Source organism: Acanthochromis polyacanthus, chromosome 13, assembly GCF_021347895.1.
Source record: "Acanthochromis polyacanthus isolate Apoly-LR-REF ecotype Palm Island chromosome 13, KAUST_Apoly_ChrSc, whole genome shotgun sequence".
Lineage (NCBI taxonomy): Eukaryota > Metazoa > Chordata > Actinopteri > Pomacentridae > Acanthochromis > Acanthochromis polyacanthus.
In genome coordinates, this window is record NC_067125.1 from 10,450,806 (window position 1) to 10,467,867 (window position 17,062).

Sequence of the window (17,062 nt, forward strand, 5' to 3'; positions counted from 1 at the left end):
TAAAGGTTTTGGTGCATTCAGTCTGCATTGTTTTGACTTATCTTCTGCCTTTTTTCATCTTCTTTTACTATCAAGTCTGAAAAACATTCCTCTTCTCTATTGCGTCCAACTCGTGGTGAAAAATGGAAACATTTAAATGACTTTAAAGTTTCAGATGAAAAACTTAATGTAGTAGAAAATGTTTTTGCGTGGTGTTTTTCGAGTCCTCTACACACAGGATTATGTGCTTTTCAGAGCGCATGTTTGTCTGTAATCTGACGACTTTGATTCACTTTTACTGCTCTCATCCTCCGCAAAAAGAAGCACTACTGAAAACCTGTCATTCGCTGTCCGCCAAACAACTTACAGGCAAAATCAGTCACAAGCTGGCTTTTAATATTCAAACATTAAGCAGTTAAATAACCAGATATTCCCCTCAGGAGGCGGTGGAGACCCAGACAGAGCAAAAAGAGAATTAATACAGAACTAGCATTTATTAGATGGTCAGAAAGGTGATGAATAATGAATAAATGCAGATTTTTTTTATGTGCTTGTACAATAAATGAGCCACTGATAAAATATCATCTATAATAACTTTATTTGGTGATAACATACTGTACACATATGTACATAGGTTTTGTATTTACGCATTGAAAACTAAATTGGTGTAGGTTTAACCTAAAACGTGGCTCCACACCCATCAGTTGTGATCCTTACCACTGCCTCGTTCCATCTTTCTTTCTGCCTCTTCATTATCTTCTGAACTATGAATCTATGAGTCATCTCTTAGTAACACCCACACAGCTATTATTCAGGCCCTTCCTAACGGTCTGCCAGTGCCCTGTAAACTTGGGTTTATGCGTTTTACGTTACGCACAGATCTGCATGACCTTCAGAATGCACCATCAATAGAATGAAACAGTGAAGTCTTATTCCTTTCAGCCGTTTTTTGTAAAACTTGCCTGCATAGATGACGCAGCCTGAGTCACATTCTGCTCAGCTTTATTCTTCCTTTCAGTGACGAAAGGATGCAATCTGAGTCACCCCACCCTCAGCCCCACACAGGTCACCAGAAAAACTCCTCAGAAGAGCATAAAAATAATAAATCTCTATGGGACACATCTATACGTACAGTATAGTGTGTTTATAGTAAAACTGAGATGAAGACAGACGCTGGTCTCCTTTCACCTCGGTACCAGCATCCCCCTTCATTCCCTAATTGGCCCTTGCTGAATGGGTTGTTATTCTTCCACCTCTTTCTCCTCACATCCCTCCTTCCTTTCTTCTCCTTTCCCGTCCTTGTCCTCCTTCTTCCTCTCTCCTCATGCTCCCCTCTCTTTTTTTTCTGAGACACTGAAAGACAGGAAGGAAATGTGTGGATGAGTGTGTGAACCCTCTCTCTTTCTTCTCTTGTTTTCCTTCTCATTCTGTGTTTTGGTGAGTCAGAGAGGTGAGCCGAGGGCCCCTTAATGTACACAGAGAAAGACAGGGGCCCCTCTTAGTTTCTTCTATGGCGACTATAGACACTGAGGCGGCTGAATAACCCCTTTATAGAAGGAAGGGCAAGTAGTGGAAACATCCCAGAGATTAGAAGAGGCTCCGTGTCATTAGTCTGTAGTCACTTTCTTTTCTGTCATCAGTGGATGTGTAAACAGGTTGGAGTGGGCTGTGGGGGGGATCGTAGGGTTAAGTGAGATTGAAAGCTGTGTGTCAAGTACTGGACCAGTCTGTCAGCTAGTCTGCCCAGGTTTGAAGTGATATTTCCTGTTTGTCATCTGTTAGGCTGCAGTTAGGGAGACAAAACCGTGTCAGATGTGATTTGATGCAATCTACCTGCTGGAACAATTCGATTGGCTCCGTTCTACAGCGAGAGCTGTCAGATCTGATCCTGCTCTTACTCTGTCTCGTTTCCTCCGTGTGCCCCTCTCAGGACCTCATCGTGGACCAGACCATAGAGAAGGTTTCATTCTGCGCTCCTGATCGTAACTATGACAAGGCCTTCTCCTACATCTGCAGAGATGGGACTACCAGACGGTGGATGTGCCACTGCTTCATGGCTCTGAAAGACTCGGTGAGACGACGGTTCACCTTCAGTATCCATATAGCAACATCCTGACATGATGTCTGGGATGGCTCTACTAGCTTCTGTAGATTCCTGCTAAAAAAAAAACTTTAATCCTCTGAACTCCAAGCAGTTTCTGGACGTTTTCTGCTCCTGTACAGACAACCCAAAAAGGTCTTCTGTGCAGTATGACACAGCTATAATGGCAAAGTCATTAAAAAAAGAACAAACCAAAGTTGAATTTGGAAACAAAAACACTCAACTTTAACCACACGCCACTCAGGATATGTTCAAGGACCGTTAGAAAGCTTATACTCTAACAATTCTTTCTGCTTTTATAGTTTCTGGTCCTGATAAATGGTGTAGTTTTGTGTATTTTAAAGGTCATCCTGCCTTTTAAAACAGGTTTTGAGGGTTGGGATTACTGTTAATTGGCTCCTTTGAGTTGACTTTACATATTCTCAAACACACTGGCATCCAAAGCACTGACTTACAAGCAAAAACCTTCATAAATGTGAAATTAAGCTGCAAATAATTAATTAGCATATTAAAAACTACAACTCTCTAAGTGTACCAGCACAGTAGCACATGTACTGTTTCTCTGCTTTGTGAAACGCCTACAGCAGTCAGATGTTTTTAACCACTATAGTCAGGGGACTGAGCGAAATAAACACTGAATAAACAATCATATTAGATGTTTTTAAAAACTCCTGTTCTTTTCCAGACGTGTCAAGCTGAAACACACAACATATTTCTGAGTTAGTTTTTCCAAGTCTAGATTTCAGTTTATTTACATTGTTATAAAATGTCACTGGGGGTTCTCATTCAGGTTGTAATCGTCAAAGTAATCGTATCACTTGAGCTCTCCATGATATTTTTGCCAGTGTCACAGATTGATATCCAGTTCAATGATGATCAGGTTTTTACTTTTCTCACTTTTGTTGGTTTGAATTGCATCATTTTAGCTTTTAGACTACGGCCATCATTGTGCACTCCTGGTGAAACATTCTAGCGTTTTAAAAAACATTCTCACATTAAACAGTTAATCAGTTAATAGAAGTAAATGGAAAAACTAATGATGAAAACGGTACTTATCTTCAGCTGTATTTTAAATATTGAACTGACACTAACATACACTTCAGTCTCTTATGATTCCATTTGTTTGCTCACACCGACCCTTTCGGTAGCACTAATGTCTTAGGTACAGCTGGGGTGGCCAAACAAATCGATACACCACATTTTTTCTTGAATGTTGCTAGAATAGCTGATTTCAAACTTCTGTTTTCCATGTGATTCACTGTGGGGGTACTGTAGGTCCAGCTGTGCGAGGCTACCATTTCACTGACCTTGGGATGAGTGGGTTGAATATGAAAGAACCCGTGCTGTCATGGTGCATTGTGGTTTCGGCCCAACGGTAGATTCATCAGCTTAGACTCCGAGTTGGATTATTAATGTGGAGGGAAGAGAAGGCAGCAGAGACCTGTGGGATTAGGGGAGAGGATTAGACAGAAGCCTGTGGAGTTACGTATGCGCCCATCTCTGTCTGTCTCCATTTCCACTACACACTGTGTATATTTCTATCTGCTCATCTTAAACCGAACCGATTCTCCTATAGCTGTCAGGGCTGTCTTTGTGAAGAGGAGAAGCAGGCAGACAGAGTACTGAGGATTTAGTGAGAAAGAAGGCAGATTAATTGCGCAACTTAGGTTGGAATTAGTTGCATTCAGAGCCAGAGGCATGAACTCACGTTGACGTTTGACAACATGAACTAATTGAGGTTAATAGCTGCACCCTGAGCCCACTAAGCTGTATTCACACAAATGTATGAATGTGATTTGAATGTTGGCATGAAAACAATCACTGAACAAATGACAGCGATATGTGACAAATTATGATCCTCCAGGTTAAGGGAAGGTGTGCGCTTTGAATTTTTTTTTTTTTTCCCTGCTGCAGGGGGAGAGACTGAGCCATGCAGTTGGCTGTGCCTTTGCCGCCTGTCTGGAGAGGAAGCAGCGCAGGGAGAAGGAGTGCGGCGTGACGGCTTCCTTTGACGCCAGTCGCACTTCATTCGTGCGTGAGGGCTCCTTCCGCGGCAACTCTTCCTGCAGCCAGCAGGGCAGCAGCAGCGAGCGGGATGACAAGCTGCAGGAGAAGAAGAAAGGTGATTAATTATTGCTCATAAAGGTGGAAATGAGACTTGACTCCAAAAATGTTAAATGCCAAGCACATGCAGATCAAGCTGATTGAATGTTCAGTTCAGTATATGCAGGGGAGGGAGCTGATGTCCAGTGAGGTCGGGGCTCACAGATCCAACCACAGATAGAAATATTAATGATTTTTTTTCAGTAGAAAATAGTTGCAGCTAAACTGTAGACATTGCACTGTAACAATAGTGCTGACCCTCCTGCATATATACACAATATCTTAGTATTGACCACACTGTACAGTAACTTATATAATAATAATGAGTGTTTTCATGAAGTATTTTCTGTCCTTATTTTTAGTGATTGGATCAGTTTATGCCACTACTGCAAATATCATTGCATCTAAGCAGCAAAATTGAAAAGGTTCAGTGATAATCCATTTGGCACACCTGATAAACAAACTGTCCTTGGAAACAATATTTGGCGAAAATAAAAATGTAACAGCAATTCTGATGATGCTGAATTCATTCTGAGCTCGACACAATGATACCACTGTAGATCACACAATGCTGCGTGATGCTACGGCTGTTTGATAAAGTTAAAGAAAAAAGAAGACGGCCTACATTTTCTAGTTCAAAGCAGCACAGCGTCTGAAAGCAGGTTTCTGGAGTTGTACGTGAGCACAGACTGTATATGAGGAGATCTCAGAAGGAGATGAAGATGGATTTATACATGTTGAAAAAATTTTACCCAAAACCCTCAAGCGAAGTTTCCTGTAGTGGGGGTTTCATTGGTATTGTGGTGAATGGTGGCTGACCAACAAAGAGTGCAAGTCTGTGACGGTAGGACGACCCAGAACATTTACAATCAAACATTTTTCTAGAGTTGGACAGACAGTTGGGAGGGGACCATGTGTAAATACAGAAATAGTAGTGGTCAGTTTGCATATAGTTACTAATCGATGACAAGTGGTGATGGAATCAGGAAATGACAAAGGTAATGGAATAAAGACTGACACTAGGGGTGTCTGTAGCAAAAGGATGTGCTAGTTTCATTATCACATGTTATGAACAGCAATGACCTTGCTACTCCTTCTCCTTCCAGATCAGCCCTCGGTGCATCCCAGCCCTTCCACCTGGCACCGCCCTCCCACCCGAAGGTGCGGCGTCCCCATGGGATCGCCCAGAACCAGGCGGGCCTCATGCCATCCTCGTCGCCACGGCGCCAATCGAGCAGCTGGTTCGTTCAAGGCTCATTTCGGGGGATTTCCGGCCCTCAGCCCAGAAGAACTCTCCCTTCAAGAGGCAGCTGTCACTGCGTCTCAACGACCTGCCATCCACACTGCAGCGCAAGACCGACTTCAGGACAAGAACCCTGGTGAGTTGAGATGCTTTTGAAGATAGGCTCACAATGGTGGCAAAGTGAAGACACCTGTTGACCTTCTGAACCCAGAGACCCACATTCATTAGCACCAGAAGGTTCCTAACCTTGAAAGTCTGGGGAAGGCCTCAAAAACTCCAGGGCTTCAGCTTCTTCTCCAGCAAACAGTTTCACTCACATTCATTCCAGTCACCGTAGTAATAAATGTGTCTTCATTAGTTTTAAAAAAGTAAACAGGGACAGCATTGTTGTGTTAGCTTGTTGTAACTTCTCTTCCACATTAGATGTGTAATTTCGTGACTGTGTGGAAAGGATATTTTCACAGCCATATTAAGTTACACCATATTAAAGATTCGTTCTGCACTTCCATCACTCCAGACCAAATTGTATTATTTAACTCAACAGTGGTGTGTTTATCTTGACCTGCCCTGACCTTGCATTAAGGGGAGCGTCCAAAGCAAAATATAAATAATGCTTTGGACGATTGGAGACTGTAAACATGTGTCCACACAATTATTTTTTATGCAGCCACTGAGAGGGATGCAGAGCACATTTAGCTTCAGTATTATTTTTCAGCAGCAGATGCTGGTTTCATAGACCAGACTGACACTATTAAGTTCTCCACACAGCCTCAGTACCTCTTTTGTCAGATATCTGATACAAAATTTGAAAAAAACAACCTTAATAATACTGTATTTACTAGCTGCTATATTAATAGATAGGAGCCTGAGTTTTATCAGAGGTTGATTATATTCACTTGCAGATGCTAAAGGCTACTATTAGGCCGTGGCGACACTGATTAATTCATACTGGTCTTGTTTTGAGCCGTATTTAATTTACACACAGAATCAAAATGACTCGCAGTAAAAATCAGATGGATCTCTCCTTTGCTGATGCTAAAAGGAATGCTTCATTGGGATTCAGGGAACATTACTGCGACTACACACACAGCAGAAACTATACGTGTGGACTTCATTCCACTTGCGTCATGGTTGTTTGTCGGAACATTGTTTAATTTTCCATTTGGCTTCAGTGTGGCATCGCTGACCTCTATCTGAAGAGGTCTGACTAATCACGTTACCCTAATAAACCTTCAGCACATCTCCAGTGGATTTATTTTCGTATTTCCGTGCAGTCAAAGTGTAAATCTTCTGTTTAATCGTGATGCCTACCTTCCACTGGCTGCTTGGCAAGATAAAAAGCAGTTGAAGTGAAGTGCTGTTATTATTGCTATTAGCAGCAGCGCTGATGGCCGCTGCCTGTCTAACTCTGAGAGCTCTTTGCTTTTTTTTAAAGGACAATTAATATTAAGTGACTTGGCCTTGACAGGTTGATGTATACACACACATAGAAGAACACACACGTATAGACACACCCTGTCGGTGTGGTGCACTGGATCAGAGAGCTCAGTAGCGACGCTGATTATAGTCATTTGCAGAGATGAGAGGGAGTCTCCTGCTATGACTGGAATACTAACCACAACATCCAACAGCCACGCTCACTTTATTACCCCTAGTCTCGCCTTTGATTTCCATCTTTCGCCAGTGATGATTACTGTATATATCCAGTTGTGAATCCTATATACACAGTCCTCCTTCTCTCTTTTCACACACTCCGATGCAACGCACTAAGTAGCGGCGGCCAATTCCTCTGCCTCCTGCTCCCTTGTGACTCTCTGAACAATGTGTGTATTGATCTGTGCGGTCAATCAGCTGTCCTGGTTAGCCTTCAGCAAGTATTTTCCCAGCCCTTAAACCTGCCACTGTACCGAGGAAAACACACACAGCACAGACACGCATGAATGCCTCTGAACCTCTATGCGACAATAAAAGAGCAGGAACAGAGAAGGGATCAGAGGGTCGATCTTGGCAGAACCACGGACAGAGAAATCTTTAATGGGAGACCTAGGGTTGTCTGTAGCAAAAGGATGTTCGAGTTTCATCGTCACATGTCATGAACAGCACTGACCATTGCTACTCCTTCTCCTTCTAGATCAGCCCTCGGTCATCCCGTGCCAAAACTTAGCACGTGGACTAATAATATGCATGAAAACAGGATAAAGTACATTTGTTAATTATTTAAGAATTAAATAGACGACAGAGGAGTTAATGCCTCACAAAATTTCCCAACATCATGCCTCCAGCGCCCTCTGCACCCTCCAGCATCATTCAAGGCCTGTCGCCGTACAATGCACAGACTTGAGAGAGATATAGCCGACATGTTTTAGAAGAGTGAGCTTGAATTGCACAGCAGTAGAGCTTCCCGCACAATGGGTCCATCTGTGGTAAAACATGTATTCACTCTATTCCCACTCTTCCACGCATGCATGAGCGTGTTGAAACTTTGCAAAGTGTGAAAGAAGTCAGCTTCTCTACCAGGGAGGTAGAGGAGAGATGAGGAATAGAAGTAAGGAAGAAACACAGATCTTTTTGTCTCTGAGGTTGTGAAGAGGCCAGACCCAGGGGACAATGAACAGAGAATTAGATATTATATCTATTTATATCTGCAGTCAGTGCAACAAAAGGTTTAAAGCTGCAGTCCAAACCAAAGTCAGACAGTAATTTAATCCCTCGCTGGTCAGATCACTTACAATTGGGTTTAAAAAACCAAGTCAATTCACCTTTATCTGAAATGTCCCAGGCACTAGAAACATCGAAGGACAGAAAAAACGGCTGAAATGTACGTAGAATTGGATCCGTGTGATTAGGTTTAAATCTTTTATTTATCAGCAAGTAGCACAATGCTATGTTTGTTTTGAGTAACTTGTGTTTTCACCCTTTTTAGGTCACTACTGGCCAGAATCAAAGTATTCATTTGCTCCAGTTTCTATGCTTTTGATTCTAACTGGGTCCTGTTGCACAATTAAATAAATATTGCCTTTTTCCCTCTCCCTCTTTGTCCCTCTGCTCCATCCTCCACCTCTTCTTTTCTTTCTTTGTCCTTCCTCTCTGTCCCTGCCTCCCCTCTGTGTGTCCCTTTCTTGCTAGTACCAGAGATGGACATGGGATTTGCCATGTGAGGGAGACAGTAGTATCAACGCCCTGTGTAGCCAGATCAACACCTCCTTCACTAATCCGTCAGACGAGCTCTTCTCCAACCCTCCATGTCTGCCAGTGGCCTCCAGCCTGCACTGTGCCCCCTGTTCTGCCTCCACCACCTGCACCGCTGCAGGGTAAGAAAGTCTACATTTAGATCGATAGCAGTTTTGATGGTTTGTCAGCACACACTTTGAACTCAGTGGTCGGGGAGTTACTGCACCTTTCTAAGCTTGTACGTTATCCTTCCAGCCACCTCCTCCTGGGTCCAAGCAGAAACCTCCACTCCACTCTCCTCCTCCGGTTTCCGTGCGATGCAGATGCAGATGCAGAGCGGCCACAGGCGCACTCCTCTGAGGCTGAGAGGTGGCTGGAGGAGGTCTCCAAGGCTGTAAAGACCCAACAGACCCCTCCTCCAGGTCCACACCATCCCCACCATCCCTGGACCTCCCTCCATTTCCAGCCATCAGATGTCCACTCAGGCAGTCATTTCAGCTGCTCCAGTGTCTACTGTCCCATGTCTCTTGGCACCATGTCCAAGCCTCTCATCTCGGGCCCTCTGTGCTCTTCCAGGTCAGGCCTCGATGCCCTCCCACCCATGTCGATATCATCTGTCCCTCTAATACCGGGCCCTCCAGTGTCAGGTCCCCCGATGTCTCTTCCTTCCATGTCCATCCCACTATGTCGGGTCCCAGCATGTCAGGGGGCCGCCATGCGCTGCACCCTCCTCCCCGGACCCCCAGGCTCCCTTCCAAGCTCCATGCAGCCCTTCCCCTTGGCTTTGATGCACTCCAGCCCCTGTGGGGATGTTCGCCCAGCCAGCCAGTCCAACCTGCTTTCATGCCCATGCAGACCTACATGCCAGGTCTGGCGAGCAGTATGACCTATCCCAATGCCAGTGTGCCTGTGGTAGGCATCACACCATCGCAAATGGTGGCCAACGTTTTCTGCACTGCACGGGCTCGTCAGGTGCAGCAGGTGCTATGGGCTCGGCGGAGGAGGACCAAAGTGGCGGGTCTCCATCCCTATCCAGGAACATCTGGTGCAGTTGGGCACAGTGGAGGATTTTCCACTCCTCCGTTTTCCTCCACTCCACCATTATCAACAGCCATCAATGGCCTCCGCCCCACAGCAGCGCAACATCGGCCTCCAGAACGGGACCACGGGCAGCGGTGGGAACGGTGGCAGCAGTAGCAGCTGGCCGCCAGAGGGCAGCCAGCTAACAGCGCCGATGGTAAAGCCGATTCTCAAGACGACGACCGCTTTGAGGCAAAGTGGGCGGCACTGGAGTCAAAACCAGCCTCTCAGCAGCCTGGAAACAAGGCGCCAGCTGCAGCAGCCAACCCTTTTTCCAACAATCTGCAGAAGACTTTTGAAATTGAGCTCTAAGCCAGACTTGGCCTCCCAAAGCTATAGCATTAGTCCTGGAGTTAAAGCCTGAGGCCTAACTCCAGCATCTTTGCTCTGAATGGGATGCAGGTCCTTACAGTTAGTCCGAGCGTCCGCCCTGTGCAGCCTAGCAATTTGCTAAAAGCTCTCATAGGAGTCGATGCTACAATGATCTTAATTGCTTTCTTTACACTCCCATGTGAGAGAGAGACAAACTTAGCAGTTTGCTGGGCTGCTATCGGAGGTTCAGGTCTCTAGCTCTCTAGACTCGATGGACTGAATCCTTCCACTCCACCCGCTACCTGGCCTCTCTTCCCTGCTTTCACTTCTCCACTCTGGCTTTACCTTACCTGCTGCAAGCCCTGGACGTACTGCATGTGCCTCCTCTGAGAACATAGTGGGCGGGGGACACAGTTCAGTGGTTTCTTTCTTTAAAAGGGGACTCCACTCAGATGCATTCCAATCCCATGAGCTATTTTTGGCAGTTTTTGCTTGATTTGGGTGGAGAGACTTTAGCAGATGTGGTTACATCACACAAGATGTGCAGAGAAGGCAGAGAAGTGGTTTGTTGACTGATGAACAGATTGATGCTGATCTTAGCCAAGCACAGCAGAAGTCTGGATACCTGAAAGGACCGCCAGTGATGTGAGACTCAACCCTACCAACCCAAAAAGGACTTACTGACCAATAGTAGAGATTTATGGCCAAAATGATTTTATTTATTGTATTTTTTTTATTTTAACAAGTTATGTGTACTTAAAAATCAAAATTTTAAAGCAGTGTTTCAGGAGCATGTTGTTTCCCCCCCCCCCATATTTATTTTTGTTGAATCGTGCAGAGTAGGACACTACAGGTAGCAGACAGCGAACAGGTGTGGTTGGGCAGTAGTACAGGGAACGCTTTGGTGGAAACCATGTAACAGGAACCAAATAGTCAGGGCTGACAGTACAGCTGTGTAGTGTGACATGTCAGACAAGTGTATATAACGGCATGTTTCTTCCGCCCTCACGTATATAAGCTCCACTGCAGCAGAGGCCAGTCGAGTCAGTACGGCTTCACTTTGGCTACATTTTCTGTTGCTAACGCCTAACTTCAAGGGCACCGGGACATGAAAAAATCACTTCAGGATCTCCAGCACACAGACACTCTGGACAATACAGCACAGCGGTCCTCTGGACTCCATCCTCACCAGACAAACCCAAGGAACTTGAACAACTCAGTGGAATTTTAAAAAAGAAAAAACTGAACAACACTGTGCAACTGGTTAAAAAATAATGCACTACATTCCAACATTCATCAATCCTTTTATGTGTTCAGACACAGGGTATAGTCTCATCACGTGCAGTATGATTGTGAATTCACCGCTACTGTATCAGCTGCAGTAGTGTTCCACTCAGAACAGGCTTTTGGACAGATGATGTGAGGTGAAAAGAGCAGAGGAACAGGAGCAGATACAAACTCAGGCACGGAGAATGAAGCAAGATTCGATAGAGAGAAAAATTCACTGGTAGAAGCGTAGATTGGTTAGAGAGGAAGGAAGGATACGCTGTATGTGAGCGACTGGAGGAGAGAATGGAGCCATACATTTACAGAACGAGACGGAGGAAGTTTGAGGAAAGGAAAATTAGACAAGACGAGATAAACGTGGGAGGCAGACTGTGCGGAAATATTGAGAACAAAGACACATTCATCATGAGCACAGTCTGCCGTCTTTATTTCTCAAGGCCAAGCTGCTTTCATTTGAGCATAATATTCCTCCACTCTTAAAACTTCAAAAACACTCTTGATCATATAGATTTTTAAAAAAAAAGTTGCTGAGTGTATAACTGCAATCTTATAAGCAAGGTTTTGTTTGTGCAACTCCATCTATAGTTAAAACTCCAATGCTGTCAAGAAAACGCTCTTTTCAAGAAGATGCAACGTTACAAAATGTCAAGTAGAAATGTTCTTTACTGAAGGGCTTTCCACGGGTTGTTTCTATACGTTATACAAACTACAGTCCAACCAGAGACGCTCCTGTGATGTTCCTTGGGAATTGAACTGTAGGATGTGGACTGCCACTGATTAGATTCCCCGCTCATTAACTCCCCACAGCCTAATTAGCTTCTTTGGTCTCTTCCTGTGGCAGCGACCCCCTCTGATGGGCTCCATGTTCTGAGACTAAATTTATGAGCCGCTGTCCTAATTTATACCATCCAGGTTTTAGTCCTTTGTTTTCTAGATTTCTTCTTTTCTGAACAAAATCCAAACTGCGCTTTCTACGTTCCTTTCTCTACAAAGCTTGACCGATTCACTCATGAAATTTACTTTCTTTGGAAATATATTTTAGCCCCCGACTCTTGTTTGCACGCCCTCCAAATTATAAATGTAGGTTAATTGTGTTCCGCGTTAAAGCAAACTAAATGACCTCATAAACTTGATTGTAAAACCATAGTTTAGTGATGGTAACAAAGCAAACCAGTGGAGTTTATTTTAATCTTTATTTACAGAATTTTTGTATTTAAACCAACATATTTGTATTGTAATTACATTGTACAAAAGATGAATAAAGTAATATAATATTACACTTGCTCTTGTTTTGTAATTGGCGACTTCATAGAGTTTTACAGCTACTGCTTTTTCTTGTTTTATCTTGGTTTCTTTAATTAGTTTTTTTTTGGAAACTTTCATTTTTTGAGTTAATATTCTTATGTTTTATCCACACTTGTATTTCTCTTTTCATCTCTGCCTCTGTCGAAATGTTGTCTCTTGTTTTTGATCTTTTACTTTCAATCTTTATTTTCCATGCTCTTAAAGTTGAAAGATAAGCAGCAATGGTGCACTTTCCTCAGCTACCCTGAAGTGAGTGCAACAGTTTCTTAAATGGTTTTTAAATCGAGTGTCCAACCATCCAGCTCACTGACTTAAACCAAAACTTAGACCGTTTTTTTCTTTTAAACTTTCAAACTGTGACCCAGATCAGCACATCATGATCACACACTGTTGGTTTAAATGTACTACAGTCAGGAAATTGTTGATGTAATATGGAAGGAGGTTTGGAAACCATTAGGAGCTCTGTTCAAAGGTAAAAAATAATCACCTAGGAGCATTTCTTAAAATAAATCATCAGTGTGTTTTATGTTGTTTGTTTTGTCTGTACAAAAATTGAAAGGTCAAAACAGCAGAATGTGTTTTTTCTGGGTCGAAATCACTGCACTTGGGTGAGAAACATTTCTTTTTACTCTTCCTTTGACTTTTCTATCAGTTAAACAAACCAAATATAACATGCCAAGTATTACACTTTAGATATTCTTGTTTTTGTTTACCTTTGAACACTCGCTTCCTTCTTTCTAGTCTTTGTGCTGTGTCAACTCCTCCTGGCTGTAGCTTCATATTTATTGAACACCTACTCTACCGTTCAAAAGTTTGGGGTCACCCAGGAAATTTCATGTTTGCCATGAAAACTCACACTTTTATTCATGTGCTAACATAACTGCACAAAGGTTTTCTAATCATCAATGAGCCTTTCGACACCATTAGCTAACACAATGTAGCATTAGAACACAGGAGTGATGGCTGCTGGAAATGTTCCTCTGTACCCCTATGGAGATATTCCATTAAAAATTGGCTGTTTCAGTTGCTCAGATAGCTCAACTGATTCAGCAGGTGACCAATAAAAAGGGTTTATAGTCCCTGACACAGCAGCCTTGGGTTTGAGTCCAGTTCATGGCCCTTTGCTGCAGGTCTTCCCCCAGTTTTTCTCCCTACTTTCCTGTCTGCATCTCAACTAACCTATCTAATTAAACCAATAAAAGGCCAAAAAAATGTTTTCAAAAATCAGTCATTTCGGGCTAGAATAGTCATTTACCACATTAGCAATATCTAGACTGTATTTCTGATTCATTTCATGTTATCTTCATTGAAAAAAAATGCTTTTCTTTCCAAAAAAGGGCATTTCTAAGTGACCCCAAACTTTTGTATGGCAGTAAATATATAAAAGCGGTATTTAACTCCTCTTCTAACTGCTGCAAGGATGCAAATCAGCAAATTCCCTAAAACTATTCCTTTAAATGTATTATTTCTCCTTTTTGTCAGTCTATGTATATCAGTCTTATAGTATATTTAGTCTAAAGAGAGAAACAAACAAAAGGCTGTGTTTGGTGTCAGGTTTAAATAGCTGAAAACTGTATTATACTTCCATGCTCTCTACTCCTGGATGTGCTGCCTCCTAATCAGCGCCGTCCTCCAGTCAGTCGGGGCCCAGTGGTGCTGCTGCTGCCGCTCAGGTCACTAATGGAACCAGACAAGGCCTCTTTTCTTCTTAAGGGCCGTGAGAAAGCGAGCGACCGCTCACACACACACTCTCACACACACACTGAGGTCTTGAGCGGTGGTAGCAGTAATTCTCACCCGGCCATTGTCCTCTGATCTGAGGACAGAGTCCATGAGTGTGTGTTGCAGGAGAGTAGAGGAGGCCATCAGTGGAGCTCTGCAGGCTCACTTCTTAAGCTCCAGGGGACAGACATTTGTTTTCCAGTCATGTTGGATGGATCACTGGTTTAACAGTGCCGTTGGTAAATCCCCTACTGTGCATCATGCTACTCAAATCAAAATGAATTCAAATACAGCGTTAAAGAATCCCTAATCACCTCTCTTCACTCTGGTTTTAGGCTTCTTTGATCAAGGCTGTCTTTGTTGTTTACGTCCTTCTAACAGTGTTGCTCTACATGTCATCCCCTCAGGTTGGATTTCGAGGAACATTTCATTGCAGATTATTATTGGACACAAGAACATTTATTAATCGCTACCTCATGGTGGTGCTTTGAGCACAAACACTTTTCTTCAAACAAAAGATCTTTCACAGACGCTGCCTGCAAATACAGACCAGGACGGATCAGCTGGTCTCGACAGGAAAATAATATAAGGACCTCACTATATTAATAAGCATAGTGTGTATGTGCATGGCTACAAATATAAAATGAAATTCCAGAAAAGTGCCGAGAGTGCTGATCATATATCTAGAATAATAATCACCTTGTTCATCAAAAGACAGAGACTTGAATCCAGTCACATAACTGAAGCATCCAGTGTACACCGTCATAAATACGTGTGATGACAAGATAGAAGTCATGGAAATGTTTCGTAACACAACTCAGTGAAGACAGCAGAGCAAATGCGTGCCCAAAAATCCTAAATGTAATGTCAACTACACCATATTGTAGCCTGCATCCATATTTACAGACCCACACACCAATGATAGCTGATTAGAAGGAGCCTGTGTGAGTCACTGCAAGAAGTCAAAACACAGAAATAGCTACAAGTCAAACATATTTTTTTATCACTTTTAAAGCCAGCATATCTAAGGTGTACATCCATAATACTTGTTTCGTTTAACAATAATGGATACAGCCACATCGATGCTTTAAAGCAATTGTATTTTTCGCATTTCTCCTCCAATAACAGCATTATAGCGCCATGAAAGAATGTAGAATATTAATCAAGGTAGCTGCAAGATTCATTTTAGAAGACAAGAACGTGATGCAAGAGAGAGAAGCAAAAGTGGAACAATTGTATCTAACTGATTAATGAACACAGAGACAGCTACTGATGTTGTAGGATTAAAACTGTTGATTCCTCCTCACACAGACCCTTTAAATATTTCAGCACTGCCCCCCATGCTTTAGCAAACATTCACCCCTTTCCTAAAATCTCGAATCCAGGCTTCTCCAAATGGAGGATCTTGCCCAGCTCTCTCAACCGCATCTCAAATAAAAGCTCAGAGTCAGACCTACATAATCACAAAATAAGTTCTTTCATCAATATAGAACCCAGATACAGCAGCCGTTTGTCTCCACCATGCCCAGAATTAATTAGTAAATGTGCTGGCTTGACTTTTACATCGGTAACACAAAACTGATACAAATTTGTTTCCCTTCACATTTGAGTCATGTTTTACTGTGTATTACTTTAGATTGTATCAGATTCCGAATCAAATATAAGCATTTTCTGTTTGTAGCTAACAGGTAAATGTTACCATGATGCCTCTCTATGAGGACAGTGAACATGGTTAAGAATTTTCTAAACAGCGGCTTTAAAATTCATCATGATTGCTTCGGCCATTGGCATCTTGACAGCATCTGACTCCTCCTAACTTCTGCTTAATCCAATAGTGAGTAAAGAGGCACAGCTGAATCGGGTCATGGACTGTCCAATGACAACACCCACCTGTCACTCATAGCAGACACACCCTGAAGCATGCATAACCTCAAGCCTTAATGCAGCTTTAACGGGTTAGTTATATAAAAATACACCTCATGTGCAGTTGTCATGAATGTCGACACTAGCTATAGAGACCAAAACTGTTCTTATTACCAGACTGTAAACATGTCTATTTCTCCTGTGAAATTCAACATTTTAACAAAGGCTGTCTATGTATTGACTTGCTTTTGAAGTCAGCCTCAAGTGGCCGTTTGAGGAACTGCACTTATCTTGCTATTTGTCCATTATCTTTTAGCTCTGCTTGATTTTAACAGGCAGCTCATCAGAATGCTCACAGTGTCCCAGTAAGCATGTTTGCCATGCTGGTGTTAGAATTTAGTTCAAAACACAGCTGCCCTCATGTAGTGTTAAAGAAATGCCAGCATAGCTATAGAGTCTTAGTGAGTAGCTATAATAGGGTAGTTTTATCATACTATCATTTTTTTTGTCTCGCTCAGATTATTCGCTATTTTATTCTACCAGGCTTTGAAACACTTATATAAATAGTAATATAAACATAATAATAAATAGTGTGCAAATGGTGTAAAAGGCAACCTCCTCCCAGTCACTCAGGCTAATTTAGATACATTTACAGTATAGTAACTAACACAAACTATTTTAGCCTTCTTTTGAAAACCACGTTTTATCAAATACTAAAAGAACACATTGCTTTTGAAGGATAAAACAAGCACAGGGAGCATTATGTATCATTTTTTAAATTATTTTTCAGCTAAGTCAGTAAGTGTCAATAGTGTCTGACTTTCCTTCTCTCAGGGTCGAGCTCACCTGCTCCCACTGATGATGTAAAGCTGTAAGAACTGCTGGCAAACATATAC

The 17,062-nt window shown here is 42.7% G+C and overlaps 1 protein-coding gene across 1 annotated transcript in view; it reads left to right on the forward strand.

The window, feature by feature from the left end:
* numbl (NUMB like endocytic adaptor protein) overlaps positions 1-12,553 on the forward strand; it is a 35,925-nt gene extending 23,372 nt beyond the window's left edge. The window contains 16 exon segments of the mRNA XM_022196635.2: positions 1,910-2,050; positions 3,995-4,202; positions 5,290-5,303; positions 5,305-5,562; positions 8,559-8,671; positions 8,673-8,737; positions 8,853-8,878; positions 8,880-8,912; positions 8,915-8,951; positions 8,954-9,024; positions 9,026-9,116; positions 9,119-9,383; positions 9,385-9,415; positions 9,417-9,739; positions 9,741-9,831; positions 9,834-12,553. Coding sequence (XP_022052327.2) covers positions 1,910-2,050; positions 3,995-4,202; positions 5,290-5,303; positions 5,305-5,562; positions 8,559-8,671; positions 8,673-8,737; positions 8,853-8,878; positions 8,880-8,912; positions 8,915-8,951; positions 8,954-9,024; positions 9,026-9,116; positions 9,119-9,383; positions 9,385-9,415; positions 9,417-9,739; positions 9,741-9,831; positions 9,834-9,989 — 1,923 coding nt within the window. The 3' untranslated portion in view covers positions 9,990-12,553.
* Positions 12,554-17,062: the final 4,509 nt, after the last annotated feature.